Consider the following 22,677-nt stretch of genomic DNA (forward strand, 5'->3'; position numbering starts at 1 on the left):
ACTATATTCTTTTAGCAATTTCGGTTTCTTTTAAATACTTTAACAAAGTGATATACAGTGGTGCTTGAAAGTTTGCGAACCCTTTAGAATTTTCTATATTTCTGCATAAATATGACCTAAAACATCATCAGATTTGCACGCAAGTCCTAAAAGTAGATAAAGAGAACCCAGTTAAACAAATGAGACAAAAATATACTTGGTCATTTATTTATTGAGAAAAATGATCCAATATTACATACCTGTGAGTGGCAAAAGTATGTGAACCTTTGCTTTCAGTATCTGCTGTGACCCCCTTGTGCAGCAATAACTGCAACTAAACATTTCTGGTAACTGTCGATCAGTCCTGCACACCGGCTTGGAGGAATTTTAGCCCATTCCTCCGTAAAGAACAGCTTCAACTCTGGGATGTTGGTGGGTTTCCTCACATGAACTGCTCGCCTTCAGGTCCTTCCACAACATTTCGATTGGATTAAGGTCAGGACTTTGACTTGGCCATTCCAAAACATTAACTTTATTCTTCTTTAACCATTCTTTGGTAGAACGACTTGTGTGCATAGGGTCGTTGTCTTGCTGCATGACCCACCTTCTCTTGAGATTCAGTTCATGGACAGATGTCCTGACATTTTCCTTTAGAATTCACTGGTATAATTCAGAATTCATTGTTTCATCAATGATGGCAAGCCGTCCTGGCCCAGATGCAGCAAAACAGGCCCAAACCATGATACTACCACCACCATGTTTCACAGATGGGATAAGGTTCTTATGCTGGAATGCAGTGTTTTCCTTTCTCCAAACATAACGCTTCTCATTTAAACCAAAAAGTTCTATTTTGGTCTCATCCGTCCACAAAACATTTTTCCAATAGCCTTCTGGCTTGTCCACGTGATCTTTAGCAAACGGCAGAGGAGCAGCAATGTTCTTTTTGGAGAGCAGTGGCTTTCTCCTTGCAACCCTGCCATGCACACCATTGTTGTTCAGTGTTCTCCTCATGGTGGACTCATGAACATTAACATTAGTCAATGTGAGAGAGGCCTTCAGTTGCTTAGAAGTTACCCTGGGGTCTTTTGTGACCTCGCCTTGCTCTTGGAGTGATCTTTGTTGGTCAACCACTCCTGGGGAGGGTAACAATGGTCTTGAATTTCCTCCCTTTGTACACAATCTGTCCGACTGTGGATTGGTGGAGTCCAAACTCTTTAGAGATGGTTTTGTAACCTTTTCCAGCCTGATGAGCATCAACAACGTTTTTTCTGAGGTCCTCAGAAATCTCCTTTGTTCGTGCCATGATACACTTCCACAAACATGTGCTGTAAAGATCAGACTTTGATAGATCCCTGTTCTTTAAATAAAACAGGGGGCCCACTCACACCTGATTGCCATCCCATTGATTGAAAACACCTGACATTCTACCAAAGAATGGTTAAAGAAGAGTAAAGTTAATGTTTTGGAATGGCCAAGTCAAAGTCCTGACCTTAATCCAATCGAAATGTTGTGGAAGGACCTGAAGCGAGCAGTTCATGTGAGGAAACCCACCAACATCCCAGAGTTGAAGCTGTTCTGTACGGAGGAATGGGCTAAAATTCCTCCAAGCCGGTGTGCAGGACTGATCAACAGTTACCGGAAACGTTTAGTTGTAGTTATTGCTGCACAAGGGGGTCACACCAGATACTGAAAGCAAAGGTTCACATACTTTTGCCACTCACAGACATGTACTATTGGATCATTTTCCTCAATAAATAAATGACCAAGTATAATATTTTTGTCCCATTTGTTTAACTGGGTTCTTTTTATCTACTTTTAGGACTTGTGTGAAAATCTGATGATGTTTTAGGTCATATTTATGCAGAAATATAGAAAATTCTAAAGGGTTCACAAACTTTCAAGCGCCACTGTATCTGACTTGATGCACTCCGCCATTTTGTTTTTCTCTACTCACGGTATATGAGCTGATATCCTAGTAGTAGAGTAGCCAATCAGAGCACGCGATTGCTCATATCCAGTGAATGTGGATAGAATAATTTGCATTATTTTGGTAGTATTTATATACTGTGGGAATTTGTTTAAATGCACTTGAATCGCAGTTCAATTTTTTTTTTTCCTCCAGTGGTGAACGATAATTTAGATCCAGCATTACAATGATGTACAAATGGCTCATCATTTTGCATAAACTGTGAAAAGGACGCCATGTGTCTGTAGAAATCATACATGCGTTGTCTTCTGTCTGATGCGACATTCAAGCAGTTAGAAACAAAGAATTATGTATTATGTGTAAATGGAACTGGAAATGCACTCATTGTGGCAGTTTATGGACACATCCTTCAGTGTTTGTGCTGCAATTAAACACTGTTGCTTTTATTTAGCTCTTGTGTCCGCTGTGGCTTGATGTCTCGTGGGCCGGCTGTGACAATATAATCAGCATATCGTCAGACTGTATAATCAGAGGTAATGTGGCAAACCTAGTTTAGATGAGATTACGGTTTAGTTTGTCTTACAGTGCTGCACTGTCATGTAGTATATCTAATGACGACTTACCTGAAATTGATACACATATGTGCGCGCACACACACACACACACACACACACACACACACACACACACACACACACACAATAAATTATTCAGAATATGATGGAGCACTCAAGAAAAAAAGATAACCAGTGCATTTCTTGCCATTTTTATTGTGCTTTTGTTGGTCAGGAAACGAGTGACAACTCTACAGAGCATGGTAATGTTAATGATGTCGGTTTATTTAACATTTCCCCCAACCGATCTTGTTAAATATAGTAAAGTTACAAAGAAACCATTTCCATTCTCTCTTTTTTTTTTTTTTAAAGAGGATCAAATTTGTCTTGTATCTGAGGCGCATCACTGAAGAGGAAGGGAGAAGGCTTTTAAAGGTAGCTATCTAATGCAGTCACTCAGTTAAAGGCTTACTGGAGTTCAGCCAAAACAAAACTGATATTCAAACCACATGAAAAGCCCATAAACTAGGTCAATTACAAGTTAGAGTAACACCCTACAAAACAAAAGTGTATCTGATGTCTAATTGAGTAAGAAAGAAAAAAAAAAAGGTGCATTAAGCATGATAGGAAATGTCTGGAGTTCTCAAGACTTCCAGGAGATGGCACCATAGTGCTGATTCTAACAGCTTTAAATCTCAACAGAACTAGTAATGAATAGCTATAAACTAATCACTTTTTGGCACATTGTAATTTTTTTCTTTTCGTCTTTCACTTTTTTAATTACTAAGCACTCCATATAGACACAAACACAAAAGTAAATATTCCAGAATTGGGAACGGGAATGAGAAGAGTGATGGGATATGAATATGGCAGACCGATAAAAGAAGGAGACGAACGGTGAGCGTGGCACAAAGGCTCAGAGCTTCAGAGATGAGCTGAACTACATCGATTACAGACACTAATCATCTCTTGCTCTGAGAAAGAGCCCTGTATGAGACAACCTTACGCCGAACATTTGTAAATCTTGCTTTTAATTGCATGTCCAGATTGAAATTACTGATCTAAAAAAAAAATGAATAAAATTATGTAAATCCCAGGATTGAATTCAACCTAAGAGGATCTTAATCAATGCTAATGCATATTTTCAAGTCTCATAGAGGCTCAATGATGATCTGCAGTATTAGAACATGAATGTAAGTCACAGTTTTCTCAAGGTCCTGATTCTAAATCGAATTTTCCTCAGTGCCATTCTAGCTTTAAATTGATTTGTGCAATATGGTGGCATTATATGTTGGTGAATTCATTTAGTGGGAAGCTTTTAAGACAAGAGTTTAAATTCCCTGGAATCCTCCTTCTTTTTTTTTTAATAACCTTCTCTGATAGTTTCCTATTGTTTTAAAATTGAGGCTTGTTTGTTTCTGGTCTATCTTGCTAGTTCTATGCTAGACAGTCTAGTACTCTTCTTCACCAAGTGTGCACAAGAACCGCCTGCTTACAGAGAAACAGGTCATTTGACTGACTTTGCAACCAACCAACGATAATGTTTTTTTTTTTTCTGTAGTCCACCAGAAAACATGATATCTTGTTTACTCACCACTACTTTAAACAAAAGTCTGTTGTTGGCATGTTTTAGTTTGTTCCCATTGAAGAATTGCACACCAAAATGCATATAAACCAAAGTGCGGTGAACAATCAACTCTCACAATTCTGATGCTTTGTAGCCCATGGATGATATGTCTGAGGCTGAAACCAACTTGTTCCTTTCCCTGCTCAAGCCTTGTTATGGTCAAATATCCATCTTTCCAAGTCCTTCAAAGGTAACCAAGCACCTTCTGGAAGTAAGGCTGGATTAATGACTGCCACAAAGCCAGTTGCCACTCAGGCCGGTCTGCTAGAAAGACACAGCGGAAGGAGCCAAGGTTTAGATCTGGACCCAGCCAATGTGATGAAAGGTAGTGACTCTGAAATGATACAGCCACCTGAAAAGAGGTCTTACAACACAGTGTTCTTTCTTGTTGCAAGGGGCATGGCTCCAAAAAGCTTCATCAGAAAAATGAACAGGTTCTGCAAAAGAACAGTTCTCCTTGGCTGCATATAGATAGTGAGTACAGACATGTTCACTAGTTCTATGTTGTGTGTTCAGTGTGGGTTCTTAATAGCAGAGATAAAGTACTAGTGTTTAAGTGGTTTGGGTGCACACTTGTGGACAGCTGTCCACTGTACGCACATTTGCCAGTTTTTATTCAGATCCCTTCCTTCTATCTTGTAGTTTTTGTGTTAAATGGATATCAGATGTGTTTTCTTTGCAGGAGGATGGAGGGATGGAGGAAAGTGCAGACACAGACATGAGAATGGATGGCTTGAATGCTAGCACCTTGTTTTGTGCAAATCATCCCCAAACTCGGTCCATACAAAGAATAAAATCTTTTCACCTTTTTCCACAGGTGGTTAACTATGCATATATGCCAAACATTCATATATAGATCTATATATTTTTTGAATTTTTAAAAATTTATATGAAAACTATCATATGTACATTGCCTGTGATTGATATAAAAAAAACAAATAATTCATAATTTGTCCATATATATATATATATATATATACACAGTTATAAGTTTGGAAAGGACTTTTTTTTTAACCCTTTGTCATTCTAAAACTCATTCTAAGTTAATTGATAAAAATTATTCTAAACATTATATTTCACAAGCTACAAAATCCACATACTATGGGGCTTAACGGAAAACCAATAAAAACAAATAAATAATAAACCCAAATGAACTGCCCAAATGCTTCAGTGCTTAGAGTTGAAGAGCCCCTGAGCCACACAAGCCCCTGCGTAGTGGCACAGCAAATCTCTTACAATTATAGTCTGTCGTCTTTTTTTTCTTTCTTTTTTTTAGTTGTTCAACATCTCCCAATAGCACGCAGCTGAGCTAACATGTATGGGAAACGTGTCTTGTCCCACAGTGGCCCCATCATAACACACGCAAATACACACAGACACACACGCACTCTTTTATTGCACAGCTCATTTCTAATTCACCAAATTAAAGATGGTTTCGAGTTTGAATAAAATTTGATATGGAGGAGTTTTAATGGGTTTAAGTGCATGAAGAGCTGTTAACAGCATGACAGAGATGTCAAGTACTTTGCAGTGTGTATTTGTGTGTGAGATGGGGGTCAGTCCTACGCACAGTCCACTGTGGGCTACCCTAATTGTAGACGGAAGACCGAGTTTTGTTAAACCACAATAAACCCATAAAGTAAGAGGGGGAAAAAAAGGGCATGGTACAATTCACTGTTGACAAATCTGATAGCGGTCACACTGTATCATGTGACTTTCATGCTACAGTCCATAAAAGGATGAACATTAGGGAAAAAAAAAATCAACAGTGTCTTTAAATAGAATACCATATATAAGTTTTATATTTATGACAAAATGTTATATTCATATATCTATATACTTTTCAAATATATATGTATATAATTGGTAAAAATGAATAAATTATTGATGGAATTCACATCATCTAAGGGGGAGAGACTAGTGCAGTTGTGCACAGTTCATCTTGTCTGTTTTCTGCCTCTCCTTTTTCAAAGCTATGTAAATACATTGAGAGAGCCTATTTAATGTCACATTCCCTTTGGTCCCCCAAAGGAAAAGTCTGATTATGAAAAAAAGCCACTAGTGTTGGTTTAACATTCTCCAGGTGTAATATGTCCCTCAGCCAGAAGAGGGCAGGCGGAAGGTAGAGAGAACCCGGCCACACCCAATCTGCTCATTCACTACAAAAATATTCAGAAAGGCAACTCAACTTCCCTCATCCAACAACATCCCTCCTTTCGTTTGTAAGAAATAGGGTAGCTAGGGTTTTCCTTGTAGCCAAGGGTATAGGAAGAGAGGGAAAACCAAATAATACAAGTCAACCTTTCACTGAAATGGTGCGTCTGTATGTTTATGTATTTCACAGCCCCATTACAACCTGGCTAATTGGCTGCTGATGGTGTGATGGGAAGGGATTTCGGGCAAATTTGCTACTAAATAAGGGTTAGGCTAATAAATAAGTTGGGTTTACTTCCATGAAACCAATAATAATAACTCATTAATTAGATCAAAAATGAAAATCTGGTTTAAAAAAAAAAGAACTTTAGTGATGAGACTAGCTACAGATGGAGCAGGGTGAGGGGTCACCTTTCCAGCAGCTGCTTTAGAGCACGCTCAATGTTCATACGATGGCCTACCCGTGTCACACCAAGCTCGGCAAAGTCTTCCTTAGTGAGGGCTGGGAGATGGGATCCCTCAATCTCGTGCTCCTGGAAGCGCTCACGATGCTCAGCCAGATTAATGCTGGCAAGCCAGTCACCCACGTCATACTTGTTCCACAGGTGCAGGGGTTTCTGGTGGAAGGGGCGCAATGAAAGGAGTGGAGAGGGCACGCCAGGGGAGTGTCCAGGTGAGGGAGAGCGGCTCCTAGCACTGGAGCTCCTCATGACGAAGCGCACCTCCTTTGGCTCATGGGGCAGGCTGAGGCTGGAGGATTTTAGGATGGTGGGGGCCGCGGTGGGCGAGGTAGCCAGGCCGAAGCCTCGGATGGGTCCGAGTGGATCTGAACGATCTGGGGAAGCAGAGCCAGGGCTGGGTGTCCGACGGGTCATTGGGTAACGGCTGCCTGGTCGGATGGTGTACGTGGTGCCATAACTTCGCTGAGAGATGGTATGGAGCTCTCCTAGACTGCTGAAGAGTCTGAAAGATGGAGAAATTAGATAAAAAGAAGAGCACAAAGTGAGGATTCCGTGAAGCTGATGAGTTTGTTCTCTTCTATTTTAATTGGTAGTGGCTCCTTCCTGCAGCATGCAACAACCTCCATGTATGAATCATGAATCAAAACAGTTATTTTAAATCAGCAACACTTAATTAAGTTAGCCAGAGACACGGTAAACGCATTAACACTGAGTTAGTGTGATGTTTCATTAATGCGTTTAGCTGGAACACAAGCAGGAGTACTACAGAGTCCAGAACAGAAAGTGTGAGTCACTTTAGAAATGCCAAGAAAACTACATACCCAGCAAAATCCAAAAACATCATTTAGCATCTCACAGATTTGGGACTCCTTTCATGCTCCTATGGCTGGTGACGATCTCTCGCTATGTCAAAGGACAATTAAAAACTATTCCAGATGTTCATTCAAACTAAAGCTGCAACCATCGTCTTTTAAATGTTTATCAGTGCTTGAACAATCACATACAAGCATTTGTACCTGATTTTAACATTTTAAGAGGTGAGATGAATCAGTGTCACTCTTCTAAAGAATAAAATAGTCATGTAAAACTAAGCGAAAGCCATCTGCTTCTATGCTAGACTGATGCCCTTTCTTTACTACTCCTTATTAACCTCACTGGCATAAAAGTGAGATTTATAGCGTATACTGATTAGATCACAATGTCATTGATGAGATGTTGGACTTGATAAAATGGTCAAAAAGAGTGCGAGTGTGGCCAATGAGAATGAATAAACTGGTAACTCGGTGTATTTCACCTACACATGAAAATGTATGTATGCTGTATGGAAAAGTAGACAAAAGGATCTGAATTTAAAATGTCGTGAGTATGAAATTCATGTTTACTTTTAAAAATTCAAATGTTAAAAGTTTTTTTTTTCTTATCGAAGCCTCTCTGAAAATTCAATTTTAAAAAGGGACACGAGGATGCATGTAAATAAATGAATAAAATATATGTCCGTTAAATAAATGTAATTTATTCAAAATGCATACTCTTATTTGCATGAAATCTTAATAATTAAAATTCAGTTCTTTTTGTCTTTGAGACAGTTGAGCAAACGTGACATGCATCAGCTGAGCAGCCCACAGACCTGTCCGTCTGACTGAGGATAAAGCCTAGAAAGAGAGAGAGAGAGAAAGCAAAGCAAAGAAGAGTAGGAGGAGGAGGAGGAGGAGGATGGCAAACTCAGCCTTCATATTACTGAACACACGGTCCTCAAATAAATAGTGTGAGTCTGTAACTGTCACACAACAAATGTGGCCCGCTTATGACTAATCACAACATGCATGTATTGTCCATCTGTTATTACTGAACACCTTATTGTTTAAAATATAATTTGACTCAAGTCCGAACCTCAATCTTGAATTCTGTCGAATGTTCAGCATGTCGCTGCTTCTCTAGTTTGTCAAATGATCTTACCTTGAAGGACCAAGCGTTAAAAGTATAGCGCGGTAACTAAAAGCAATAAGAAGCTGAGATATTATTCATTTATCCTTAAATCACAGAGCACAGTCTCTGAGGCATTGTCTGAATTGTAAGAGTACACATGAATATGTCGGATGAAGTGAAGTGAGTAGCCAGTGAGACGTATGGGTGGAGAAACGAGGAGGAGTTCAGTTAAAGGTGGGCTGCCAAGGACTAGAGAAAGAAAAAGAGGAAGATGAGATGATGCATGCGCACTTACACAGGTGCCCGGCCCTCCGGGGCTTAGCCTCTGATTCAGTTCTAGACAGAGCAGCGTGGCATGCAGAGAGAGATAGAGAGAGTGAGGAGAGAGGGAGATAGATAGAGAGAGAGAGAGAGAGAGAGACAAAAAGAGAGTGAGACAGAGGCAATGACAAACAAAGAGCGATTGGTTAGCATCAGTCCATGAGAGAGCAGAACCAGACGGGCACTTCACATTAAAAATGTCAACCAAATAAAAGCCATGAGACGAATCAGCAGCTGGCCCCAGACTTCCGTTTCTCACTGAGAATTCTGTGATATGGTCTGGCTAAGTGGTTTATATTACATGACCTTAAATGCCAACATGAACACGATTTTTTATGTGCGTCTAGGGCCAGGTGCTATTGTGATTAAAAAAAGAAGGCATAATAACAAAAAACGTACAAGGCATATTACAGATATGAGAGCAGCATTTTTCCAGAGAGAAGCTCGAGCGGTGACAGTAGGAGAGCTAGGAATGATTCAAAGAGCTGCAGAGTTCAGTATGAACACAAACCCTATCCCAAATCCCACTGTGAACGAGCACTGTGCTAGATATGAGTGAGTGACAGGTAAAGAGGACTGGGACAGAGTAATAGAAGAGGAACGCTGTCTATACAGAAAGGAAATAACTGACTGACTGCTGATGAAGAAGAGACGTTACAAAATTTACCTACATGTGTCTGGCCCTCTGATATCACAGGTGTATATATTTTATATTTGTATATATTATTATTACTGATCCAGGTTAAGCGTTTAAACAGTGGAACAAGCAGTCGGCGTTAAAGTGTACTGAGAGAAATGAGGAACTGGGTCAGTAGAAGAAGTTAGAATCACTCAGGAGAGATCAGAGGGTGATATCACACACGCCTCCAGGTGCTCTGTTACCATGTATGCACCCCACAGTGAGGGACAGAAGAGCATCTGTCTATCCCCTTTCCCTTGTCCACTATCCCACACAAAACGCATGGCCAGGAATGATGCGTCATGAGTACCCACTTTTAATCTTGATGTGCAAAATCCAAGCTCAATCATGATTACAGACAACGTGTTTCTGGAGTGGCCAGGAGGTAACAGAGACCTGGAGGACGTGATTACTAAAATCACAGTGTCAGCAGGGGTTATTCCATTAATGTGAGATTAGTGGATAGGTTATTGGAAAGGAAAAAAAAAAAGAATAATAATGAGGTTGGATTTACCCTAGTGGCTAATAGCTAAGGTTTAGTCTCTTCCATGTCCTTGTCACATCTGTAGAAATATAAAGGGCTTCAGTTGCATTTCAGAATATTAGCAGAAACAACATAAGTTGTGCTTTAAAAAGAAAATACACATTTTCTTTTTGACTGTTGTATGTACTGAATTAATGAATTAGTGGGAATTTTCTCTACAGGTCCTACACTGGTGTCTACTGATTCTACAGCTACAGACGATCATGTTTCATTAACTTACCATCAACTGTCATGCACTGAAACACTGCTGAAGCTCAAAACTTTGAAGTAAAATAAAACAATTCGATCATTAGGATTTATTGTATCCTGCGAAGCATGAGTCAATCTGTAATGTTAGCACACCATATACAAACAAAACCCAATATCGTATTTGTACTGGTTTGATGTTTAAGATACAACCCCAATTCCAAAAAAGTTGGGACAAAGTACAAATTGTAAATAAAAACGGAATGCAATAATTTACAAATCTCAAAAACTGATATTGTATTCACAATAGAACATAGACAACATATCAAATGTCAAAAGTGAGACATTTTGAAATTTCATGCCAAATATTGGCTCATTTGAAATTTCATGATAGCAACACATCTCAAAAAAGTTGGGACAGGGGCAATAAGAGGCTGGAAAAGTTAAAGGTACAAAAAAGGAACAGCTGGAGGACCAAATTGCAACTCATTAGGTCAATTGGCAATAGGTCATTAACATGACTGGGTATAAAAAGAGCATCTTGGAGTGGCAGCGGCTCTCAGAAGTAAAGATGGGAAGAGGATCACCAATCCCCCTAATTCTGCGCCGACAAATAGTGGAGCAATATCAGAAAGGAGTTCGACAGTGTAAAATTGCAAAGAGTTTGAACATATCATCATCTACAGTGCATAATATCATCAAAAGATTCAGAGAATCTGGAAGAATCTCTGTGCGTAAGGGTCAAGGCCGGAAAACCATACTGGGTGCCCGTGATCTTCGGGCCCTTAGACGGCACTGCATCACATACAGGCATGCTTCTGTATTGGAAATCACAAAATGGGCTCAGGAATATTTCCAGAGAACATTATCTGTGAACACAATTCACCGTGCCATCCGCCGCTGCCAGCTAAAACTCTATAGTTCAAAGAAGAAGCCGTATCTAAACATGTTCCAGAAGTGCAGACGTCTTCTCTGGGCCAAGGCTCATTTAAAATGGACTGTGGCAAAGTGGAAAACTGTTCTGTGGTCAGACGAATCAAAATGTGAAGTTCTTTATGGAAATCAGGGACGCCGTGTCATTCGGACTAAAGAGGAGAAGGACGACCCAAGTTGTTATCAGTGCTCAGTTCAGAAGCCTGCATCTCTGATGGTATGGGGTTGCATTAGTGCGTGTGGCATGGGCAGCTTACACATCTGGAAAGACACCATCAATGCTGAAAGGTATATCCAGGTTCTAGAGCAACATATGCTCCCATCCAGACGACGTCTCTTTCAGGGAAGACCTTGCATTTTCCAACATGACAATGCCAAACCACATACTGCATCAATTACCGCATAATGGCTGTGTAGAAGAAGGGTCCGGGTACTGAACTGGCCAGCCTGCAGTCCAGATCTTTCACCCATAGAAAACATTTGGCGCATCATAAAACGGAAGATACGACAAAAAAGACCTAAGACAGTTGAGCAACTAGAATCCTACATTAGACAAGAATGGGTTAACATTCCTATCCCTAAACTTGAGCAACTTGTCTCCTCAGTCCCCAGACGTTTACAGACTGTTGTAAAGAGAAAAGGGGATGTCTCACAGTGGTAAACATGGCCTTGTCCCAACTTTTTTGAGATGTGTTGTTGTCATGAAATTTAAAATCACCTAATTTTTCTCTTTAAATGATACATTTTCTCAGTTTAAACATTTGATATGTCATCTATGTTCTATTCTTAATAAAATATGGAATTTTGAAACTTCCACATCATTGCATTCTGTTTTTATTTACAATTTGTACTTTGTCCCAACTTTTTTGGAATCGGGGTTGTATTATAAAAGGTTAAATTTCTGTCTATGGCCAAGAGTCATGACATGTAATGCTTTCTAATGTTAGCACATTTATGATGTGTCTGAAATAGTTTCCTGTTTACCACGTAGTGCACTACATACGGTACATTCTCTGTGTAAAAATATATATATATATTTTCTCTGGACAGTGAGTACACTGTATTATTATCCATAGTTCACCATTAATCCAGTGTACAACCCAGGAACATTACTTCTGCAGTAAGTACATGCATAGTGATTCCTTTTAGCTTGAAATTTATGTGTCAGGATGAATACTAGTGTAGCCAACTTTGTCTATAATTCAAAATAAAAAGCGTGTAGTTTAACAAGCACAAAATTCAGAAGGTATGAGTTAATGTTGTGGGGTTTTTTTTTGTACAGAACACTTGTGTGTTTTGGGGGGGGTTAAGGTTGAGGTCATTAGTAACGTTGGAACTGTTTATGTAAGGCCAGGTCACAACGATGTGTTTCTGGAGTGTTCTCTAAATTCAATTCGGTGTCTCCCTCACTGCTGTCCTGTACAGCAGAGTCTGTAGGAATAGTGAATGAGGAAGCGAATGCAGACACGGGGGTGGGTGGGGGGGAGTAATTTCTTTTGTATATAGCGAGCCAAATTTACAGAGGTGCTTAATATAGTTGTTCTCAACCCTGATCCAGGAGTAAAACTGCAATATTGTGTGGTTTTCCATCCTCTAACATACTTTTGTATTGTATTGAACTAATCAGCTAATGAACAGGTTAATCATGAGTGGACAGAACCATGGCTGAGAACCATTGAATGCCACTGCGGCATAGAATAGTTTGCACATCAGTCAAAACTGAGCTTTTGTAGTTGTAACAAACGCAAATCCCAATTCTCATACAACCCCGATTTCAAAAAAGTTGGGATGTTGTTTAAAATGTAAATAAAAACAGAATGCAATGATTTGCAAATCCTTTTCAACCTATATTCAGTTGAATACAATGCAAAGACAAGATATTTAATGTTCAAACCGATAAACTTTATTTTATTTGTAAATATGCTCTCATTCTGAATTTGATGCCTGCATCACGTTCCAAAAAAAGTTGGGACGGGGCAACAAAAGACTGGGAAGGTTGAGGAGTGTTTGAAAAAAAAAACCCAGCTGTTTGGAACATTCAACAGGTAAACAGGTTAACTAGTAATTGGAAAGGCTCAGTCATTCACAAGCAAGGATGGGGCAGAGTTCACCACTTTGTAAAAAAAACTGTGTGGACAAATAGTCCAACAACATTTTGTCAATGTACAACTGCAAAGAATTCAGGAATTTCACCACTGACAATCCATAATATCATTAAAGGTTTTAGAGAATTAACAGAAATCTCTGCATGTAAGGGGCAAGGCCAAAAACCAACACAACGCCTGTGACCTTTGATCCCTCAGGCAGCACTGCATGATTTTAGAAAGGATATTATTTCAGAACACTTCAGAAAACTGCTGTCGATAAACACAGTTCATTGCTGCGTCTACCATAAAAAGCGAAAGCCATGCATCAACAACATCCAGGAACACTGCCGAATTCTCTGGGCCTGAGCTCATCTGAGATGGACTGATGCAAAGTGGAAAAATGTGCTGTGGTCTGACGAGTCCACGTTTTGAATTGTTTTTGGAAATCATGGATGTTGTATCCTTTGGACTAAAGAGGTAAAGGACCATCCAGATTGTTACCAGTGCAAACTCCAAAACCCAGCATCTCGAATGGTATGGTGGTGTGTTGTGCCCATGGCATGGGCAACTTACACATCTGTGAAGGCTCCATTAATGCTGAAAGTTACATACAGGTTTTGGAGCAACATATGCTGCCATTCAGATGACCTATTTTTCAGGGTGTCCCTGCTTATTCTAACAAGACAATGCCAAGCCACATTATACACGTGTTGCAACAGTGTGGTTTTGTAGTAAAAGAGTGCAGGTGCTAAACTGGTCTGCCTGCCTCCCATTGAAAATGTGTGGTGCATTATGAAGAGCAAAATTCAGCGGAGACCCCAAACCATTGAGCAACTGAATTCATATATCAAGCAAGAATGGTAAAGAATCTCATGTTACAAACGTCAACAATTAGTGTCCTCAGTTCCCAAACGCTTACTGAGGCCAAGTTTACATTAGACCGTATCTGTCTCGTTTTCTTCGCGGATGCACTGTCCGTTTACATTAAAATGCCTGGAAACGCCGGGAAACGGGAATCCGCCAGGGTCCACGTATTCAATCCAGATCGTGTCTGGTCCGGTGCTGTGTAAACATTGAGAATACGCGGATACGCTGTGCTGAGCTCTAGCTGGCGTCGTCATTGGACAATGTCACTGTGACATCCACCTTCCTGATTCGCTGGCGTTGGTCATGTGACGCGACTGCTGAAAAACGGCGCGGACTTCCGCCTTGTATCACCTTTCATTAAAGAGTATAAAAGTAGGAAAATACTGCAAATACTGATGCAAATACTGCCCATTGTGTAGTTATGATTGTCTTTAGGCTTGCCATCCTTCCACTTGCAAGTGGTAAGTGATATGTGCTGGGATCACACACACAGCGGCTCAGTCCCGAATCACTGCTCGTGCGCTATACTTGTGCGCTCTGTGAGCTGCGCAGGGCCGGAGTGCGCACCCTCCAGAGGGCACTCGCTGTTCAGGGCGGAGTGATTTGGAGCGCAGGATGCCTGCGGAGCCGAGCGTATCTGTGTATTGGTGTTGCTGTGTGCACGCGAATCGTGTATTGGTGTTGCTGTGTGCACGCTAATCGTTTTAAAAATGTTAATCTGATGATCCGCTGATATGGTCTAATGTAAACCCCACCTGAGTGTTGTTAAAAGAAAAGGTGATGTAACAGTCCCAATTTTTTTTTAAATGTGTTGCAAGCATCAAATTCAGACCGAATGTATATTTACAAAAAACAATGAAGTTGATCAGTTTTCCATCCATTATCCATAACCGCTTATCCTGTGCAGGGTCACGGGCAAGCTGGAGCCTATCCCAGCTGACTATAGGCGAGAGGTGGGGTACACCCTGGACAAGTCACTAGGCCATTGCAGGGCTGACACAGAGACAAACAACCATTCACTCTCACGGTCAATTTACGGTAGAGCCACCAATTAGCCTAACCTGCATGTCTTTGGACTGTGGGGGAAACTGAAGCACCCGGAGGAAACCCATGCAGACACGGGGAGAACATCCAAACTCCACACAGAAAGACCCCCGTCGGCTACTGGGCTCAAACCCAGAACCTTCTTGCTGTGAGGCGACAGTGCTAACCACTACACCACCGTGCTGCCCAAGTTGATCAGTTTGAACATTAAATATCTTGTCTTTGTATTGTATTCAGTTGACTATAGATCAAAAAGAATTTGCAAGTCATTGCGTTCTATTTTTATTTTCATTTTGCACAGCGCTTCAGTTTTTTTTTTTTGGAACTGGGATTGTAGCGTGTCTTTTTAAAGCAGCAGTAGTGCCTTAGAGACAAATAGGATCAGAGTGATTCTGATGTGCTAACATCACTAAGTAGTACCTAAGGCAATATCAGACGACAAATGCACAAATCTTTGATAATCAGCATAGCACCCGCTAAAAATAGCATCTGTGCTAAACTGTAAGTAGTAATTCTTCATCTGTCACAAGCTTTTTCTGGCAGGCCACTAAGTGCAGCCAAAGCAATTAGTGCTTGACTTTGAGACACCTTTAAAGGGTCTACTTTCTGTTCACTAGAATTAATGATGTTGAATACTAAAAGGCCACATGGAAAATGAGCAATAAAAGCACAAAGAAAACAGCAAAAACCTCGCATAAGACATCCATCCATCAAAAAATAAATACGAACAAAGGTCCTTTAATGTTTAAATAATAATGTTAAAATAATAATACATAAAAGACAGAGTACATGTGATAAAGCTTCTTTCAATTCAAAGTTATACCGATATTATACATTATAGATTCAACCAGATCTTATTGATACAACATTTAAATATACTTTCAAATATTTGCCTCATGGAGGAATGGAACACATTTCATCATTATATCTATAAATGAGTAGAGGAATGTTGTAACTCTGACAGTACTAGTGGGGCCGATATATCTAGCTTGGCATTTGGTTCACACTTGTCATACAGCAGTGTCAAAGTCCACACACATTCTAGATTGGGCTTTATGAACTGGCAAAGTGGAACAATTTATGTTTGTGGCATATGGCTACAGTGCATGGGAGTGACCATATAAACCACTGAAACTAGAAACTTAAACAAACAAACCAATAAATAAAGTTTTGCAATTTCAAATAACAGTTATGAATGAGCAAAACAAACAAAATCCTCTGTTATTACATGCTTGTAAGCAAAATAAAGTCCACTGAAGCATCCTGATATCAGAAAAACTTCACCTCCTCCTTGTTCATTAACACGGCATTGGGTATTATCACTTACTGCAAGACAGATGGCATAAGCAGGAGTGGAAAATACTTGGGGAACTGTACTTTGTCACTATACTTAAAGTGCCATTCCACCATTGGATGTATTCTTTGGCATAAAATACAATATATTTTGACAACATATATAAATGGTATCACTAGCTAGAGAAATCTTTTAGCTTCAAAATGATATATCAAACATAATTTTTTGACAACGACAAGTATATTAATTTTGCGACCAAAGTCACCTACCCTTTTAATTTCCGCGCGTGATGTCATCGGCAGGTTCCCCTTCTTGTGTACCACGTGACGTGTGACGTGGCACATATTATCAGCAATGGCGGATAGAACGCGATAAAAATAATACCAATAAATCTAGCTAATTCCAATAAATCTAGCTAACTGAAAGATTAACTCAAAATTTTTCGCAATTTTTTTGGCCCCCATATACGAGGAGAAATGACTCTCTCTCTTTGGGGGTTTCCTGGTCTAAAAATAGACCGACACGTGGTACACAAGAAGGGGAACCTGCCGATGACATCACGTTTCACTACCGTGCGGAAATTAAAAGGGTAGGTGACTTTGGTCGCAAAATTAATATACTTGTCGTTGTCAAAAAATTATGTTTGATATATCATTTTGAAGCTAAAAGATTTCTCTGTCTAGTCATGTTGTCATAAAATATATTGTATTTTATGCCAAAGAATACATCCAATGGTGGAATGGCACTTTAAGTATTATTTTGGGATGATTATATTTTACATTTGGGGTGGCAGCACAGTGGTGCAGTGATTAGCACTATTGCCTCACAGCAAGAAGGTTCCGGGTTCAAACCTTATGGCCGACGGGTGCCTTTCTGTACGGGGTTTGCATGTTCTCCCTGCGTCTGTGTGGGTTTTCTCCAGGTGCTCCAGTTTCCTCCCACAGTTCAACGACATGCAGTTTAGGTAAAAATACCCAGCCAGTGCATACTTAGTGCTGGTCCCAAGCCCAGATAGACTGGGGAGGGTTGCTTCAGAAAGGGCATCTGGTGTTGGGGGAGGGAAAAAAAAATCCTATGCCAAATCAAATATGCAGATCCAGATGATCTGCTGTGGCGACCCTTAATGGGAGCAGGAAGATGTTTTACATTTAGGGTGATTATATTTTATATTGGGGGCGGCACGGTGGTGTAGTGGTTAGCACTGTTGCCTCACAACAAGAAGGTCCTGGGTTCGAGCCCAGCGGCTGGCGAGGGCCTTTCTGTGTGGAGTTTGCATATTTTCTCCATGTCCGTGTGGGTTTCCTCCGGGTGCTCCAGTTTCCCCCCACAGTCCAAAGACATGCAGGTTAGGCTAATTGGAGGCTCTAAATTGACCGTAGGTGTGAATGTGAGTGTGAATGGTTGTCTGTGTCTATGTGTCAGCCCTGTGATGACCTGGCGACTTGTCCAGGGTGTACCCCGCCTCTCGCCCATAGTCAGCTGGGATAGGCTCCAGCTTGCCTGCGGCCCTGTAGAACAGGATAAGCGGCTACGGATAATGGATGGATGGATATTTTATATTGAATGTTTTTGAAAGTGAATATTTGTAATATTGCTCAATTATCTCATCTCATCTCATTATCTCTAGCCGCTTTATCCTTCAACAGGGTCGCAGGCAAGCTGGAGCCTATCCCAGCTGACTACGGGCGAAAGGCAGGGTACACCCTGGACAAGTCGCCAGGTCATCACAGGGCCAACACATAGACACAGACAACCATTCACACTCACATTCACACCTACGGTCAATTTAGAGTCACCAGTTAACCTAACCTGCATGTCTTTGGACTGTGGGGGAAACCGGAGCACCCGGAGGAAACCCACGCGGACACGGGGAGAACATGCAAACTCCACACAGAAAGGCCCTCGCCAGCCCCAGGGCTCGAACCCAGGACCTTCTTGCTGTGAGGCGACAGCGCTAACCACTACACCACCGTGCCGCCCTTGCTCAATTATATTCGCAAGAAAAAAAAAAGCATACTTTTTACTCCTAAGGTTTTTATTAAGATTTACAAGGTACTCATTACAAATCTGGAATGTCTAGTCTTCTCTCATGCAGCCAACAGTATTTTATACATCAATTAACTGTACTCTATAGATCAATAAATAAAAGGCTCAGATTTTATTTACATTTCACTTGAGCATCCAATTCAATTCATCAGTGTAGGAAAAAACAAACTCTCAAGAATTGTGCCAATTTGTCATCGGCTGTGACCTTCTCATGCTACACAATATAGTTCGTGCTATCACTATTTACTGTATGTGCATCTAAAATTCACCACAGTAAAATTTTCAATATGCAGAAGTAAGCAAAGACTCCTCGAAACTGAGGCATCTCCTTTGCCTCCCCAGAAGGCAAGAACTCCATCTCATTTGAAAAAGCATGTTGAGATAAGTTTCGTTAATTTGTAATCGTTAACTGGCTATATTTAACTAAATTAGTCTGTTTTTTTTGCTAATGGTTTGGAAGGGACAGCAAATTATGTCAGTCACCAGCAAACTTAAAGACTGACTAAAGTGTTTAAGAAAAATGGCATGGTTGCTTGAAAACAACAGCAACAAATAATATTCAAGCAGTTTTATTGAATAGTACTTTTAGACTTTCACATTATTGCATTTTTGCTTGAATACTTCCACTTTTAATTGAGTAAGATTTTGGCACATTATCTCTACTTTCATTTAAGTATATAATAATTTCTTATTCCTTTTTCCACCCCCGGTCATGAGCCCTTGTTCAGTCAAAAGTCCAGTCAAGTCTTGTCAACTAAATATAACTTACTGTATTTAATAGGCATTATAATCACAAAAGCAATCACAAAAAAAGTATTTACACAAAGTATTAGCCCATACACTGTTCTGTTTAATTTGTAAATGCCCAAACCCAATAGAATGGATCAAACAAGCAAAAATCACATTCAAGCAAATTGTTGCTGCACAGTGACATAATAACTGGTGAGTTGCAGGATGTTCATGAGAATGCATCAGGAAAAAAAAAAAGAAAACCAAAAACCAACTATATTAAGTGATCAGTGTGAATTTGAGCTCTGTATTATGAAGCTCACTACTCACCTGGCACCAGCCACAGGTGACTTGCGTCCAGGGTCGAGTGAGCCTATGAGCGGTTCTTCACCGAGTGAGCATGTATCCTTGTTGAGCTGCTGCAGTCTGGAGCTGAGCTCACTTATCACAGTGGGTTTGCCTTCCTCTGTGCCTGCAAGTGGACGGGGTTCTATGGGGTCCCCCCATAGCTTGGAGCGTCTGTGGAAGAGGTAGCGGGGTCTTGTTGGGCCCGAGGTCCCCGTTGCAGCAGCCAGTGCTGCTGCATGCTGCTGTGAGAGCAGCTCACTATCTGAGGACTGTTTGAGCAGGGGGTCCCTGAACGTTACTGGGCCCTTGCTGAGCTGAGACTTGAGCTTTGGCTTTGGAGGCACTGGCGGCTTATCAAGGATGAAGGTCTGGCCGTCGGCATGGGACGTGTAGGTGTCAGTGGGCTCGCCACTCTCTGAGGATAGGGTGGACATACTGGAGACAGTGGAGATGGTACTCGTGGTCTCCAGATGGTGATCGCTGGAGCTGCGAGTGTCCACTTCCTCTACTCCAGAGTCAGCAGCAGACTCTGGGCCCAGGTGGGGCTCAGATGGCTTCCCTGAGGCTGCTGGTGGGCCGCTGGTGGCAGGGGCCTGTGCTGCTGTAGCAGCTGCAGTTGGAGGGGTGGGACCTGGGACTGGGGATGGTTCTGAGGGGGTCACTAGTTTGGCTGTTGAAGGTGTAGCAGGAGCTGCAGGTTCCTTTACTAGGAGACCATTTGCAAATTCATCTGGTGGAGGAACCACACCAATTTTGCGTAGTTCCTCCCGTGTCTCCTCATCACTAGAGGACAGCATGGCAGGTGGTAAGGTAACAGAGTAGGGCTCCACATCTTCCTCTGAGCTCCCTTGGGCCAGGGTTTTATCTGAAGATTGGCTAGAGGATGCCTGGGCTGTTTTATCTGAGGAAGGACTAGTGGGTACTTGGGGGGTTGAGGGTGTGGCAGGGGTTGGAGTTGGGGTGGAGGGTGCTTCTGGGCTGGGAGACTTGGTCCGCTTGATTTCAGCTAATGTGGACTTTGGGGTCTCTGAAATGATGCCTTTGGGAGGAGGGGAGACATGTTCTGGGCTCAGTCCTACTGCCTGTCCATTGCTGGTTGCATGAACCATAATAAGCCCAGCAGTTTTATGCTGCGATGTGTCCATGATACTGATGATCATGCTCTTCTTGTCTTCTACTTTCCTCTCCTCTTTCTTATCTGTTCCCAGGTCTGTTTCTTTTCTTGTGGTTGTTGGTGTCCCCCATGAGATCTTGCTAGTGGGGGTAGATGTGTAGCTCCGTTTTTCTCCAGGGGAAAAGGAGAATGATGCTAAGTCCTTCTCGCCCTCAGCCTCTTTGGTCTGGGTGTCCATGAACAGCACCCCACTAGCAACCTCATGCTTAGTCCTAGGCTCAGGGCTGCTAGCAGGGGATTGGCTCTGGGAAGTTAAAGCCCGTTCCCTTGCGGCCAGCGCAAGTGCCAAAGGGGAGTTGGGGTCAAGGGGCTTCCCTGTCAGTGGGTGGATGAAAGTTGTGCCACTTGGAGAGGGTCGCAGTGCCAGGGCAGGTGGAGGCAGCTGACCAAGTTCACTGGTGAGCAAGCGTTCATCAACAGAATGAGACTGTGTGAGTAAAGGGGATTCTATTGGTGGGGCTGAGCTGCCTTCCATGGTGCCCACAGACAGGAAGACTGTGGATTTTCGCCGCTCCTCAAGGCGCTGCTCCCTGTCCTTAACAGCGCCAGCAATTGCAGCAGCAAAATGCCCTTTGCCCTGTAGCAGACCCTCAGGTTGAGCTCGACTGCGCTCGTGTAGCAGTTGCTGCTGGTAGTACTCTGCCCTGCTAGTATGGTGAGCTGCCAGTCGGCCTGTGGGTGAATGCTCCCTGGAGTGGGCTGAAGCCAGTGCCAGTGAGGCTCGCTCTTGGGCATCCTCCACCTGCAATTGCTTTACTAGTGGGCTCTTCCTGCGCTGGGGCTTGCTGGGTGGTGGGGTGTACAGGCCCATGCTGAACTGGCCCACATTAGCGTAAGGGTTGTCGATAACGCGTCCTTTGCGCTTGATTCTCTCTGGTGGGGTGGAGGCTGGGCTTGGCCGTGTGATGTCTGTGGGCTCTACAGGATGGTGGGACGAGTCTTGCAGGAGAATCATGGAACGGGCCTTCTTCTGTCGATCTATGTGAGCACTGTGACGTGGGGGTTCATACAGCTCAGCGGACATGGTCTGCGGTAGGCCATGCAGTCGGGCCTCTGAGCCTGGCTTAAAGCTGGAGCGGCTGGTGTCATGAACACGGCTCGGAGGAGGGGGTGGGCAGAAAGGTGGCGGTGGCCCCATGTCCAGGTAATAGAGTGAGGGTGGAGGAGGTGGTGCTGTCTGAGGTGGAGGAGGAATGCTGTGACTGTCTCTCAGGGTATCTGTCATTGAGGAGCTCCGTGGAAATCTGTGCTCCGCTGCCAGGGCAGACAGACGGTCCTCCTCAGTAGCTCCTATAAAGACAAGGATAGAACACCAAAAAGAACTCAGTTCTTTCAGCATACAGTGGGCCAGTGGTCTCAACAGTTATCCTCTTCTCCCACTACATCTGACATTATAGCAACTGATTTAGTGATAAAAGGAAATTAATCAAGGCAGTACTGAGCTGACCAAATGCCTCCAAATTGGTGGAGAAGACAGAAATGTGAAAACAGTAAAAATAAATATATATGAGTGATTCCACGCTTATGGGTAATATGGCGATATGCAGACATGGGTATATACAACGTGTTAACAATTAAATTTTACTCACAGTAGTGATGAATGATTTATTGCCAGTTATTAATTGTAACTTTGAGAGATAATTAAGATAAAATTAATGCTCAATCCATATTAAATCAAAAGTTATTAAATAATCATTTTGAAAAAATCGTCAGATTCGCAAGAGCTGTTGGGGACATTACTTCTGTTACGATTGTCCATCTTGCGTCTGTTACAAATTAATTACAATCTAGCTATAT

At 41.9% G+C, this 22,677-nt stretch overlaps 1 protein-coding gene across 1 annotated transcript in view; it reads right to left on the bottom strand.

Moving 5' to 3' along the window:
* Positions 1-6,648: 6,648 nt before the first annotated feature.
* shank3a (SH3 and multiple ankyrin repeat domains 3a) overlaps positions 6,649-22,677 on the bottom strand; it is a 520,369-nt gene continuing 504,340 nt past the window's right edge. Inside the window, exons 21-22 of the mRNA XM_060923596.1 lie at positions 19,689-22,170; positions 6,649-7,204 (exon numbers count right to left, since the gene is read on the bottom strand). Coding sequence (XP_060779579.1) covers positions 6,649-7,204; positions 19,689-22,170 — 3,038 coding nt within the window. The remainder of the gene's footprint in view (positions 7,205-19,688; positions 22,171-22,677) is intronic.

Source organism: Neoarius graeffei, chromosome 6, assembly GCF_027579695.1.
Source record: "Neoarius graeffei isolate fNeoGra1 chromosome 6, fNeoGra1.pri, whole genome shotgun sequence".
NCBI lineage: Eukaryota > Metazoa > Chordata > Actinopteri > Siluriformes > Ariidae > Neoarius > Neoarius graeffei.